This window comes from Melopsittacus undulatus, chromosome 4, assembly GCF_012275295.1.
Source record: "Melopsittacus undulatus isolate bMelUnd1 chromosome 4, bMelUnd1.mat.Z, whole genome shotgun sequence".
NCBI lineage: Eukaryota > Metazoa > Chordata > Aves > Psittaciformes > Psittaculidae > Melopsittacus > Melopsittacus undulatus.
The window spans coordinates 111,130,148-111,145,147 of NC_047530.1; the positions used below are offsets into that span (position 1 = coordinate 111,130,148).

At 44.2% G+C, this 15,000-nt stretch overlaps 1 protein-coding gene across 1 annotated transcript in view; it reads left to right on the plus strand.

The window, feature by feature from the left end:
• Positions 1–15,000, plus strand: part of MGMT (O-6-methylguanine-DNA methyltransferase) — a 141,503-nt gene that overhangs the window by 100,869 nt on the left and 25,634 nt on the right. Inside the window, exon 4 of the mRNA XM_034062146.1 lies at positions 10,376–10,533. Within this exon, the coding sequence (XP_033918037.1) occupies positions 10,376–10,533 (158 nt within the window). The remainder of the gene's footprint in view (positions 1–10,375; positions 10,534–15,000) is intronic.

Here is a 15,000-nt window from a genome sequence, read left to right on the forward strand (position 1 = left end):
TCAGTGTTTTAAAATACAATTACAATTACTATCCATTTAGTAGGGTTTTTTGTTTTACTTTTGACATATGGTCAATATACTTATGCCAGTTATTAAAGACATTAGTTTATGCTATGCTAACTATTTAACATACTGCAGCTGCCATAGTAAAAACAGATGACAGGGGACGTTGAGGAAGCGTGTTGTATGAAGCATGTTCTTAGGTTAAATTACTGCAGTGTCTGTACATAGGTAAAGAGAAAAATCCACTATACTTGATAAGAGAAATTTATATTATTTATATGGAACAGAATAAACCAATTTACAAGAAAGGCACTTAAGTGGGGAGCTTATTTATTAATGAGTGTAGTACACAAGCTAATGGGGTTGTAATGCAGATGCACCTAAAGCTCGGAGGACAGCGGTCTCCAGGCGCCATTCCCTGTTTCAGAGGAGAGAGGAATGAAAGCATTGCTTGGAAAATACTCCTGCACCATTCAAAACCGAGTTATGGAAAGTAGTTTTATTTGTCTCATCATAGACAGGATGGGTTGTGAGCATCTCCTGCCTCAGAACATCAGTGGGGAAAGTGCCAGTGCTGGAACTGTAGTTCACAGCTTCTGCTAGATCCCACTTTTTCCCCTTTGGTGGAGTTTGGATGTGATTGTTAAGGACATAGCAGGTCCACATCCCTGGTAGTGTTCAAGGCTGAACGGGGCTTGGAGCAGCTGCTCCAGTGGAAGGTGTCCCTGCCCACGGCAGGGGCTGGAACTGGATGAGCTTTAAGGTCCCTTCAACCCAGACCAGTCTGGGATTCTGTGATCCTAGGGCTCTGCATGGAGAGGTTCCAGAGCTCCTGGATCCCATCAGGGAGGCATTTCAATGGGATCCAGAGGTCTGCAGGAGGGTGGGAGAAGCAAGGGACAAGCTGAGGCCCAGTTGGTCCAGGAAGAGGTGAGTTTGTGTGAATTATAGTTCCCATATTCAGTCTTTAACAAGCTTCTTTTGCGGCAGCAGTTTATAGACTCTTATTTCAGTTAATTATAACAGCAGCTTTTTTGAAACACTAATTTTATTGGGTTTATTGATGCCCTGCTGGTTTTCCAGTGCTGGGATTGGCTTCTGCTTGGTTACCTCGGAGGAATAGAAAGCATTCCTGCCCGATGAGGGAGACCTAGGCAGCAGCTGTGGCAGAGGGAGATGCTTGGGAGATGGTACCGGGTGAGGAGTGATGCTGGTGGGAAGATCCATGCAGCTTCCCAAGCATCCCATTGCTTTCAGAGGGCTTCCCACTGTGTACCTGCCAAGCCACCTTGGGTTACAGGTCTCTCAGCACACATGCAAAAGTGACCATCCTGTGTGTTCAAGGGGATGTAACTACGCAGAGCCTCCAAAGAGGTGATCCATGGCCTTGCAAGCAGTAAACAAGACACCATTGATTGGAAATGAAGGAAAGTGCTGAGTATTTTGTGTCCTTCCTGCTGTTGTGGGGTTGTATTTGGGGTTTTGAGGCCAGAGCCGGTTCTCCATTGGGTAATTCCATTTTAGGATAGATCCCACCAAGGAGTGTGGGAGACTGTCTCAAATCCCTGTAAAAAGCTTTGGAGAGAGACCCATAGAAACCCGGTTGAAGGGACCTCAAGGACCATCTGGTCCAACCGTTCTTGGCACAGCATGACTTAGACCAGATGTCCCAGCATCCTGTCCAGCTGAACTTTATCAGTGTCCACTGTTGGGGAATCCACCACTTCCCTGGGGAGATGATTCCAGGGTCTGGTTGTTCTCAGGAAGAGATCTCCTTTTGTGTGCAGTCGGAATCTCCCCAGGAGTAACCTGTGCCCATCACCCCTCATCTGTTCCATGGGACACCTTGTATAAAGGGAATCTCATCTTCTTTATAGCCACCCTTTAAAAACTGGAACATGATGATAACGTCTCCCTGGAGCCTCCTCTTCTTCAGGCTGAACAAACCCAGCTCTCAGCCTTTCCTCACACGGCTTCCCAGTGCTTGGATCATCTTTGTGGCTCTTCTCTTGGCCGTATTTATTAACTGCATGTGAGACATTGGCACAGGGTGCCCAGAGAAGCTGTGGCTGCCCCATCCCTGGCAGTGCTCAAGGCCAGGTTGGACACAGGGGCTTGGAGCAGCTGCTCCAGTGGAAGGGGTCCCTGCCCGTGGCAGGGGTTGGAGCTGGATGAGCTTTAAGTTCCCTTCCAACACAAACCATTCTAGGATTCTGTGTATTAGCAGTGTTTTCTGTGGGTCCTGTTCTTAACCTGTATTGACATGAAACTTTGGATGGTGAATGTCTGCTAGGATCCCAGACCTTGACAAGTTTCATGATGGTTTCATCTGATGCCAGTGTTTGTGGTTTCTGAGTGTTCATATCTGGTTTAACAGAAAATAAATGAACCCCCTTTCTTCACACTGATGTTAGAAGCTTCACAGTAACATGGGGAGGGTCAAACTGGTTTCAGGGGCTTTGACTGGTGCCCTTCATGCTATCTGTTCTCCTGTGGAGCTGCAGTGGTGTGCAGGACATCAGAAGGGCCTCATCCACATGAGGAAAACACTTTCATTCCATGTCTTTCAAGCAGCAGATGGGCAGCGTGTCTCTGGTTGTGGCAGGAGCATACACATCAGGGTGTATGCCAATCTCTGCCCTGATGGGAGACCCTGCTTGTCAGGTATCAATGAGCCCATGGTAGGTCCTAACGGGAGATGCTCAGAGGGCACAGCCTGCATTACACCCAACCAGGGCAGAAGCTGCTTTGAAAAGTGTCCTGATGAGTTGAATTCTTAAGAGGCTCCTGATTTATGTGTATCTTAATTCATTTTAATAGGCTGGAGTATCTGCAGGTGCTGTTGATTATAATTCTGGGTGCTCACTTTCATCTGGAATTCATGCACACGTCAAGGTGGACATCCAAAGTCAGAGCCCGCTTCCAATAATTCAGCCTGAAGTTTTCCTCCTCCAATTTCCCAGTGCACCAATGGAGATCAGAGGCCTGGGTCTCGCAGTGTCAGGGTTGTAATGTGTATGTTAACTGCCTTAGGATTTATGTGCATAATTGGGATTAAATCTATCTTAGATATGGAGAGAAAATGTAAATTTACTTCAGATACCAGTTAGTAACTGGGCTATTACTATGAGGCAAGCTTCTGGATAGAGGTGGTAGGGTTTATGTATAAGCTGATGCTACACAGCAGTTCCACAGAGCTGGGAAATAGTGGGGGGACTGTGGCATATACCCCAAACCAGAGGGGTTTCTAAGTGGAGAAGCAAAGGGAGCGTGGTGTGTGGTTCCAGGGTCCCTTGCAGCCAGCCCTAACAGAGTTAATTGCCTGTGATAAAACCGACCTTGGAATTCTGATGGGAGAATTCTTTTATATAAGGGGAAAAAAGATGTTTTGTAACAATTTCTTGTAAGTGCTAAAATTAACTGACTTTCTTTTAACCTAATTATAGCTCAAACTGATGATATCACCTACGCTTCATGTTGCCTCACGTCTTGGGTGAGAGTGTGCTGCTGCTTGTGACTTGGCTGAGGTTTTGCTTTAAAGCATTTCATGCGAAGCATCTATTTAATTACTGCTGGTTGGGGGTCTTTGGGGCATGTGCTTGACTTCCCCCATTCTTAATCTAGGACAGGGTTGGTCTTTCCAATGAGAAGATGCACAGAAATTGGGCTTTTTAGATTTTATAGACAAATCTGAGAGTTGTTTTGCTGCCAAACCCACTGGTTTGAAACAGAAATATAGCAGGATATATTTCTCTGTGTGTATATACGCAGGAAGATAGCAGGAATACTTTTGTTCTCCAAATATAGGCCGTCCGTAGGCCTTTGAAGACTGTCATTTGTGGAGGGGCAATGGGTCTCAGTGGGGAAGGGGGTCTCTGGGGCTGAGCACAAAGGCAGTACAGCCTCATGGTGTTGATGAGCACCAGAGCTATCTACAGTTGTCTTGACCTGAGTTGTTTCTACTCTCACAAATGAGGTTGAAAAAAGCTGGAGAGAACAAGAATTAGTCTAGAAAATGTGGCTGGGGGACAGGAAAGAAGCAGTGCTTGAATTGGTGGCCAACAAAGAGGTGGACCATTAAATCCAGTGTAGAGCAGTAAGGTTGTGTAGTGCTGAAATGGTCCAAACAAGGTGAGTTAAGGAGGATGTGCCAAAGGATGGGTGGTGACAAGGGTAGAAAGAGCAGAACATTGAAACTGGCAATGTAAGGATAGGTTGGCACAGAGTAGACAATGAAGCAGAATTTGGGGCATTGGGATGCACAGGAGAAGATGGAGTTGGATGATGAACCATAACTTCTTAGTGGTTGTGCTTGCACCTTACCCTTGTTTGAACAGAGATCGTTGTCCATAATGAGATAAACGTCACTGAAAACACAAGGAATATGTTCAGGAAAACAAGCCAAGACCACACACACATGGGGTTGTTTTCCTTGAATGTGTTCCTAGGGAAGGCCATTGCTCACTGATTGCTGTGTTTCCTCCCTGGTCTCCCAGTACCGTATCCCAGGGCAAGATCTTGTTTGAAATCTGTGTCTCTCTGTATAGGATTCCAATCAAAACTTTAATGGTACAGGGCAGTGAGTAGCATTTAATGACCTTCAGCGCTATTGCTTGAGTCTTTTGGGCATTGACATTGATTTTCCTTATCTTGGCATGTGAAGACAGGAGTCTCACTCCCTTCTTTAACCTGGTTGCTGGTACACACCAGGAGCACGGAATAAGCAGGGAAGTGGCTTTGCAGGCATCATGGCTGGCTGTGTGTGCTGATCCATAGACAACCACAGCGTAGAGCCTGAATTTAACATCATTAACTGCAAGAATCAGAAAGAAAGACTTGGATACTGATGTGTTTCACTCGAGGTGCATCTGTTTAGTTGGTATTTGTATTTGATACCCGAATTTTTGTGCAGATGCTACTTTTGGGGAGTAAAAGAGAGGAATTTACATCCTCAAACCCAGATATTGCAAAGGCAGTAAGACAAGGAGTGAGTCTTACTCAATTCTGAGTTCTTGTGCTCTTCCATAGATGCATCAATTCCTCCTTAATAGGTCTTAAAAGGAACTGGCAATGGGGTCGTTCAGCACGAACCCGGGTGTTATTTCTGCCTATCGCAGCTCTCATCCTTGTTTTAATCTCTTACTGCTATCATAGAGATACTTCATTTCTAAGACGCTAAATTACACTATGTGAGGATGTGCTTCCCCATGATTCTGAAAGCTCAAAAGCTGCTTTGTTCGTTGATTCAGTTGTGAGGGGGTGGAAAATGCAACGCAGGCACACGGCTATTTGAACTCTTTATTTCCCACATTTACAATATTAATAACACTGTTTCTAGAAGTTGTCACATCAAGTAAAAGATCTTCATTCCAGACTGTCTTTTGGGGCCAAATTGAGACTGGATGCATGCATTTAATAAATTGTAGTCTCAAGTAGTCATTTTTGTAAATAATTAGCTTGGGTGAAAGAATAAGTTAGCATATTGTATGCATCTAATGTTGCAAATGTACATACAGCAAACTTTCCTATTAATCAACAGTCAAGCACTGTAAGTTGGGTCTCATACATAATGAATTGTTCTTAAACCTCCTGGGTTTCAGTGATAGAAAAATAAGAGAAAACACAAGTGTAGTAAGCTTTTGAATAAAATTTAACGAGATTGCTCTGCATCCCGTAATCGGTTTGGAATCATTAGAGACCAGATAATTCATGTGCAGTTTTGGGGTGGCTTTAGCCTTCATCTATCAAAGAAAGACTATTTAAATGACATTTAGGTGTTGGTAAAACGCATTTGTATTTAATTTCACGATGAAGGCTTCAGTAAAAGTGCCAGCTAGCGCTGGGTTTATTATGTAAAGAATAATGCTGCATGACTGAGTCTTGTTTTAATGTTAATTCTTGTGTTCTAATCATTGCTGATTGTTTCATTTGAAAAGTAGCACGCCATCTATTTCTCGAAGAAAAAGGTGGTTTGGTAAGACAAGCACAGGTATATATAAGAAAAGGACAATCAACCTTTATTGAATCATAGAAGCCCAGACTGGTTTGGGTTGGGAGGGAGCTTAAAGCTCACCCAGTTCCAACCCTCTGCCAAAGAGCATGGGGGGAAGAGCTCATTCCATAAGATCTTGGGAAGTTGTATGTGAAAAACATACATTCTATGTTGGTTTTTTCCCTATTTATATTTATTTACAGTCTTTATCCCTGCTGTTCTGGGTGGAACTCTTGTAGTTGTTAGAACAATGTAATAACGAGTTACCAGTCTGCCTCCATGGGCCACTGGCCCTCAACTGACTGCAGCCTACCGGGAGTTGTGCTTATGTATTTGGGCTAGTTGGGAAGCTTTTTGTTCCAAATAGAAATGAAGAAGAGTCTTCATTAGCCCAACACCTGAAGGAGTTTATAAACCTCTTCTTAGGCAAACCATGGAGGGTCAGGTGTCTGTCCAGGGAGAAAACACTCATGTGAATGTGGCTGCAGGAGTTGAAGTGAACATTAGATGCTATGTTCAACCAGTTGATCACATTTAATAAGTATGAATATATTATAAATATACAAATATATATATTTGAATACAAATAAATTTTCATATGACCACTACAACATTGTAATATTTATGCTGGAAGTTGCCAAAGAGCCATTGTGATAAATTCTCCTTATTGTAAATGACACAACTCAAGGTCCATCTTGTAGCGGTTCCATTAAGGCTTATGAAGGACTATCAGAGGCAAAAAGTAGCTCGGAAGTAAAAGACCTAATTAAAACCATACTGATTTAGGACATGGCTGCCCACTGAGGCCTCTCCAAGCATTTCTCTGTTCTTCATAATGATGAAGCTATTGAGGATGATCCTGAAGCCAATCTGCTGCTTGCATGTTTATTTTGGAAGCATGTTGGAAACTTCCAGTTCTTGGCAAGTGGTTTGGAAGGAGCCTGTTAAACTGAAACAGGTGCTGCTCCTGCTGCTCTCCCCTCTGCTAAAACCATTGTCTTCATTTCATCCCATGCAAACATCAGAAGGAACAGAAGAAACAGGCCTGGGATGGAGCATTGGGAAGACCCCTCTCAGCTGTGTGGACACAAGAGCCAACTGGCTTCCTTAGCTTGTTCAGTCTTAACAAAAAGCTGTAATGGAAATAGATACATAGGATTGTAGTAGGAATGGTATGGAATAGAATCATAGAATAGTTAGGGTTGGAAAGGACATTAAGATCATCCAGTTCCAGCCCTCCTATCATGGGCAGGGGCACCTCCCACTAAACCATGGCACCCAAGGCTTCATCCAACCTGACCTTGAACACTGCCTTGGATGGAGCATTCACTACCTCCCTGGGCAACCCATTCCAGTACCTCGCCACCCTCACAGTAAAGAATTTCTTCCTTATATCCAATCTAAACTTCCCCTGTTTAAGTTTCAACCCGTTACCCCTTGTCCTGTCACTATAGTCCCTAATGAAGAGTCCCTCCCCAGCACAGTCCCTGTGCTCTGTGTAAGTTGGAGCAGCAGGGCTGCTCATGCGGTGCAGTGGGTTCCTGTGCTGGGACTGACCTTACTGTCTTTCTTGGACTTCACCACCACCAAGAGCTAAATGACATAGTTTTAATGAAGAATCCCATTGCAAAGCTGTGTAGGTGAGTCAGTCACTTGCAGCTGAATATCCATGCAACATCACCATGAAGACAGGCATCTAACTTACTGCACACACATAAGCATTACAGAATCCCAGACTAGTTTGTGTTGAAGGGGACCTTTAAGCTCATCCAGCTCCAGCCCCTGTGTCCAACCTGGCCTTGAACACTGCTGATGCTGCCATGCTGCTTCTCGCATGTTTTGGGGGACAATGATGGTAGTTTGGTGCCTTTCTGGAGCAGGAGGAAGCCACAGCAGTGTCAGGCTGGGATGGTCTGAGGCAGCTGGGGGCTGCTTGCCTGCAGAGCAGTGAGGGGATGAAGTCTTGGCTTTAAGATGATATTGCAGCCCAAATCATTTCCAGACTCTGAGGATGTGAAACAAGATGATGTGAAAAACATAAGGTTACTGTAGTTTTGAGTGCTTTCGATGCTCTTCTGGATAAATGGAGCAGAAAAGTCTCCCAACTTCACTTTGAGATTTCAGGGGCATTATCCTTGTTCTATAGTTATTATATTGCCGTAGCTCTTAAAATCCACAGTAAAACTGAGCCACATTCTGCTGAGCTCTGTACATGTGCAGAATAATGGATTATCCAGGGTGTTTGGAGCTTGGTTTGAGGTCTATGTCATAGGTATTCCTGAAAAAAGAAAGCTTATACATAGGTTCTCATACCTTTTTCTTAGCAAACAGGTTATTAAATGGCCAAGTAACATAAAGTAGGCATCAAATTGTACTACTTCACACAGATATAAAGAATAATAATCAAAAGCATTAACTCAGTGAGTAAATGGAAAGAGAAATCAGATTGCACTTAATTTCTAGCATTGGATCCAAAGCTGATTCTTCATTTGGTTGTGCCTCTGCTCCAAGCCATCAACTCATCTTCTTGTGCAACTGCAGTGTTTTAATTGTCCATCTTTGTGTTCTTCCTCTTCTGTGCCACTTTCTGATCAGTAATGAGGTGGCCTTCAGTGGTTAACAGTTAATCAGAAAGTGAATTGGGGCTGGAGGAGATGGGCTGTTTGATCCTGCACCAGGCTGAGAGCAGTCCTGACCCAGCTCCCTCCTGCACCACATTTATCCTGCCCAGAGGCAGTGCCAGGGCTGTGTGATCCCAGCGACATCCCATTGTGTTCAGCTCCACGAGCTGATGTGGATCAAGCATGGGAAGATGTTTGGTCTTCCTGCAGAGGTACCCTGTGGTAAAAGCAGACCTGGTGTCTTTTATGCCATTACTGGTACATCACACGTTCCATTTCCAGGGCTTTCTGCTAACAGGGGGCTAAAAGTGGGTTTGCTCACTTGCAGCACACTGGAGCCTACTGGGCAGTTTGTGTTGGTTTGCTCTGTCCCCAGACCTGGTGGCAGAATTGCTGTGGTTTTCTTCCATTGTCTCAGGTTGAGTTTTAGCAGCATGATGTTAACAAACAAGCAAGCTGCTCCAGTGGAAGGGGTCCCTGCCCGTGGCAGGGGTTGGAGCTGGAGGAGCTTTAAGGCCCCTTCCAACACAAACCAGGCTGGGATCCTGTGGTTCTGTGCTGTCTGGCTGTATTTCCATCTGGAGGGAGAAATCTGCAATCACCTTAGAATGTCTCATCAGTGGTGCTCAAGATTCTGGATATGAGAAGTTTGCTGGCAGGAGTTACTGCTTTGGCAGTCACCCTTGATATTGTCTCTTTATTGGTTGCCCCATCACTTCTCTCAGGTGCGTTGCTAATGGGCAAAGCATAGGGTTGGGAAACATGGCTGGATATTTGCAAATCCAGTGTTCACGTTTTCACTGCTCTTCCATAGGAAAAGAAGGAATAAGTAGCCTGGAAAGAAGTACATGTTTGTTTGCAGGTGCTTTCTGTTTGCTTGCTTTGCTCCTCAGTCCCCTGCAAGCGTGAGCTGCCATTGAAAATCAAATGAATTCTCAATTGCTTCCTTCCAATTCAATAAGTGGAGGAAAGCAGGAACCTGCCACAGTTGCTGGAAGGAAACGGTGCAGAGGACGGCACAGCTTCAGCAGAAAGCCATTTTCTTCCCTTTTCTCTTCAGGGATGTTCCTTGGGGATATGGGACTGCATGCTTGGGGGCCATGGAGAAGGAGGAGCTTCACCTCCACCCACCCTGGAAGCATCACGTACCATGGACTTGGGTGGTTTTCTTGCTCCCTGACGCACTTCTTGTTCCTTGCTCACTTATGCACAGTGTTTTCCTCAGTCTTTAATGAATTGTCTTATAGGTGTAAGGAACTTCGTGTCACAGTGCATTCATAGAGGTGATGGGGATCCATTTCATCATTGCTGTTATGAATCTTGTCATCTTTATCAGAGCAGAAAAAAGGTGGAGTCTGTATCCACATTTGGATGCTGAGACTTCATCAAGGACTGAAGCAATAGGACAAGGGGAATGGGTTCAAACTGAAAGAGGGAAGTTCAGATCAGATATAAGGAAGAAGTTCTTCCCTGTGGGGGTGGTGAGGCACAGGTTACCTAAGGAAGTGGTAAATTGTCCATCCCTGGCAGTGTTTAAAGCCAGGCTGGATAGAGCCTTGGGTGACATGGCCTAGTGTGAGACATCCCTGCCCATGGCAGGGGGTTGGAACTGGATGATCTTAAGGTGTTTCCAACCCAAACCATTCCATGACTTTATGAATATTTTAAGCTTATTATTCTTTTTGCTGATGTACAAAGTACAAATACTGATTTTTAGTAATTTTTATCACTAATTCTGTATGTATTTCCCTCCCCTCAGGGCAGAGTCCTCAGCCATGTGTGAGGTGTGTGAAGGCACCGAGGAGATGACAGAGCCACTGCAGCAGTGCATGGGGTGGCTCTATGCCTACTTCTGTGATCCTGCAAGGACAGCAACCCTTCCTGTGCCAGCCTTCCACCACCCGCTGCTCCAGCAAGGTCTGCTTCACATGGCACCCATCCCTCCCTGCTCCCATCTCCCTAATTCCTGGTCAGTGGTGATAAAAAGGATGTGGTCCAGCTCCCAGTGCTTGCTGGCTGGAAGGTTTGAATATGAATGCATCTGAAGGGCAATGAGCTTTGCCGTAAGGTTTGTTTCACATCAGCTAGCTGAGGATTATATGTGTCCATGTCATTTGACATGTGCCATACAAACAGTTGGGGATAGGTTGCGTAAGGTAGCTATGGGTTTATTCCTCAAAGTTATCAGAGGTAAGATTGTGATAGTTTTAAGCAAAGAACAAGTATTGTTACAGGAAAGTTGTGCTTTTTATGTGTTTTTATAAAAACAAGATCTGATGAATGCTTCTCCCTACTATTCTATTTGTCTTTCTATCCATGGATGAGAGCCTTCACAAGTGTTCTTAGTGTCTCAGTTTTTCAGTCTGAGTTAGCAAATGGCAACGTAAAGGGGGCCTACAAGAAAGCAGGAGGAGGACTTTTGACAGTGGCTGTAGGGAGAGGACAAGGGGAAATGGCTTTAACCTGCCAGAGGGGAGATTAAATTAAGAGCCATGTGTGAAAACTTGGGTCAGAGTGAATGTGAATGGGCAAAGCTGGGTAGGGAATAGTTGCTTCTACTGCTCTTTCCATCTCTGAATAACATCAGGAGAATTCTGCTTCCCAGATTGTCCACCAGAAGGTTATAAATCATTTAAAGTTATAGTTTAATGAATATTCCTAAATGAGCTACTAAATTCTTTTAAGTTTGGCTGATGACATTTCTTGGTCTAAGCACTGATGATGATGTTCTAGGTGCTGGTTTAGGGGTTCACCCTGAGCAGGCTTGGCTTGACTTACAATTAGAGTTGAGAGGGTGCTTTGGTCCTTCCCCAGGCAGCAACCTCCCAGTGCAGGCAACACTGGAATCGAGTGAAGATCTTTTAAAAGAGGAAAATAAGTGTATTTTAGTTAATAAGAGGCTTTTTGAGGGAAAGCAGTCATCACACACTACTGTTTTTGAGTGGAGGAAGGAAAGCTTTTCAGCACCATCCAAGTGCAGAACTCAGATGTGTGCAGGTTTGGGATGGGACATGGCTGGTGGCCATGAGCATCAACACCGGGTTTCTGCAGCACCCATGGCTTTGTGAAGGATGCAACTGGTGGTCCCAGTGGGGTTTAGCCTTCTGTAAGGCATGTTCTGTGCAGGCTCAGAGGGGTTTAATGCAGTTCAGTTGCTTGTGCTTGGACTGAGACCATGTGTGTGCATTTTACCAGGGAGGGCACGTTCATCATGGAACCATTAATGAAGAATTAACTGGCAGAAATCACAATGATGTGATAGCGTTCCTGTTCTAGTAATACTAGGAGAAATAATAAATAGTAATAAATAATAGTGATGAAGTAGAAAAAGGGCATGGAAATACATGTCCAACATTTGAAGAAACCATTTTCAAGAGTTTTTTAGGAGGAAAAAGCATTGTAATGGATCACATTGGACATTTCAGTTTGTCTGTAAGCCAGAATTGCTGTACTGCTCAATTAGGAATTTGGTATTTATTTACTTTTTCACATTTACATTTGAAAGTGCTTACTTGTTTCTTCAGGCACTTAAAGATGCAGAACAAACATAAGCGAGAGCATGAGGATCCGAAGCTGGGAGGGCTTTTTCTCATCACACTGATGTTCCACGTGTCTGTTCTTCAACAGCTCTTCTGGTGAGGCATCAAAGCCTTTGCCCCTTCGTTTCTGCATTTCCCTGTAAATACGACCACTGATTATATGGTCATTTGATATCAGGTGATTTGAGTTCCATCATCAAGTGCTTTTGTGATCAGGACTGACTGGTGAATATTTGGTTTTAATCAGTGTTTATGTCAAATTTAGTATCTTTTCCTGTGCCAGCCTTATCCAGGCAGGGTTTTGCTTATGTCAGACCCCTTAAAGAGGTTCCTCATTTAACATTTGACAAGTGTAAAGTGCTTTTGGTATCATAGAATCCCAGCCTGGTTTGTGTTGGAAGGGACCTTAAAGCTCATCCAGTTCCAACCCCCTGCCACAGGCAGGGACACCTTCCACTAGAACAGGTTGCCTCTTCCTGCCTGGAATTCTCAATTAATGTTCAGTTTTCTGCAGCTGCTTTTAAAAGGAAAAGGTCCCTTTCCACCCAAACCATTCCATGATTTCAGTAAACATCAAAGCACCTTCCAGCATCACCTCCACTGACAGTAAAAGTCCAAGAATAACTGTTTCATTGTGCTATTGTAATTTGGTTTCATGTGTGTGTGCATTACCAAGCCAAAAACAAGCTCAATTAGGACATTTACTCTTTCAGTGGCTTATTTTTGGTCTTAAACCTTTCTAAAGTGCTTGTAATTTTCTAAATTACTATTGAAAGGGGGAAACATTTTTAAAAGCACTCTAAGTGCTGAATGAACCATTCCTTCTTGTGACACATCATTGCCAAAGTGTACATCTGAAGCACTGATGCCCTAGAACAAGGTGTTACAGAAACATCCCTGAACATTTACTGTGGGAAGTGATTAATTGATGTTACTATATCATGGTCATTAGTCCCCTTTATATATGAACAGGAAAAATTGACCCTGTTGTTTTGAAGTAAGTGTGTTTGTTTGAGTCATGGGTCTGGAAAAGGCAATGTTGGACTGGTCAGTGCTGAATTCCCTGCCTTGTCTTTATTTGTGCTTTATAACGTAGTGGTGGTGGTTGCAGAAGGCAGTGCTGGACACTGCAGCGAGGAGCTGTTGTGTGTTTGCAAACCAGATGGCTCATTAGAGCAACAAGAGCAGAGGAAATGGGAGATACACCAGAGTGCTCCTTTGCCCTGTGACAGCAGCAGCCCTGGGGCTCTGCTCTTTGCATGCCATGTCACTGTCCCCAGCGGATGAAGTCCTTTAGCTTTGCAAACCCACACTTTTAGTCTTAAATCTGGAGTTCCTCAGTTTGGTCTCTGTATTGAGCTGCTCTCAGGTCTCCCCTTCAGGAGCCTTCTCTTGTCCAGCTCTCTCAGCCTGGCTCCAGAGCTGCTCCAGCCCTCACAGCATCTCCATGGCCTCGCTCCAACAGCTCCACGTCCCTCTTTTGCTGCTGCCCCAGAGCTGGATGCAGTGGATTGGAACTGGATGATCTTAAGGTCCCTTCCAACTCAAACCATTCTAGGATTCTATGTTCTATGATATGTATATGTGTGTGTATATATATACACATATATATGTATAAAATGAATAACTTTGGTTTAAGTAACAGGTACAGTGAAGCTGTCAGCCCTGCCTCTCACCAGTTAATTTGGTAGCAGAGATTCAGTTCACTAAAGAAAAAGAGTTGAGAAACGTTCCTGACTTCCCCATTTTTCACTCCTGCAGCTTCATCAGGCATGCAAATACATTTCTGTTTGGGCTCTTAGAAGATGTTATTTTAAAGCAACATGAAATAATCTGCTCAAAAACGTTAGTACTTCACATATCTGGACATGGCAGGTTCACGTGCAAAGGGATGACAAGCTTTAATGTTTCTGTCTGCCAACACAGAATTCAGATTCCAGGGACTGGCACCTTCTTTTATTACCATTTCATGTGAGAATAGTTTTGCTAAGCAGAAATTCACTGTATTAGAATCACAGAATAGGCATTTAATGGATTTTTGCAAGGCGATACTTTCCTATCATTTTCCTGAAACAGAAATCAGTGCTCTCCAACCTTCAAAAATGGAAAGAAAACCCAAAACTGCTTACTTCTATATCTCAAATTCTTTTCTCAGCCCAGGTGGCTCATTGCTATCAACTGTTTGTATTTAAAAACTAAACATAAAACAATCAGTACAAATGAGTTCGGGATGGAAATGTTTATGATTTCCTGATCATATTAATATCATATGATATATTATGATATCCAGTGCCTAAAAGAGCCAACAGGGAAGCCAGAGAGGGGCTTTGGGCAAGGGCCTGTAGGGAATGGCTTTAACTTACCAGAGGAGAGACTGAGCTGAGCTCTGAGGCAGAAGCTGTTCCCTGTGAGGGTGCTGAGGCGCTGGCACAGGGTGCCCAGAGAAGCTGTGGCTGCCCCATCCCTGGCAGTGCTCAAGGCCAGGTTGGACACAGGGGCTTGGAGCAGCTGCTCCAGTGGAAGGGGTCCCTGCCCGTGGCAGGGGTTGGAGCTGGAGGAGCTTTGAGCTCCTTTCCAACCCAACTCATAATATAATACTATACTAATACAATAAATATCATATATCAGAATGGACTTGCAGAGATGCATGGATATTGATATTATTCCAAAACCAGGCTTTTTTTTCAAAATGAAGGGTTTGTGTTTGGTGTGTTAATGCTGTTTGGTATGAATTTGCTGACCCTGCATCTGGGATGTCCATGGTGAGGTGGACTAATGTGGAAGCGCAGTATTATCAGCTCAACCTGCTTGCTCTGAGCGAGGTAGCACAGCCCTGTCTGCTGGT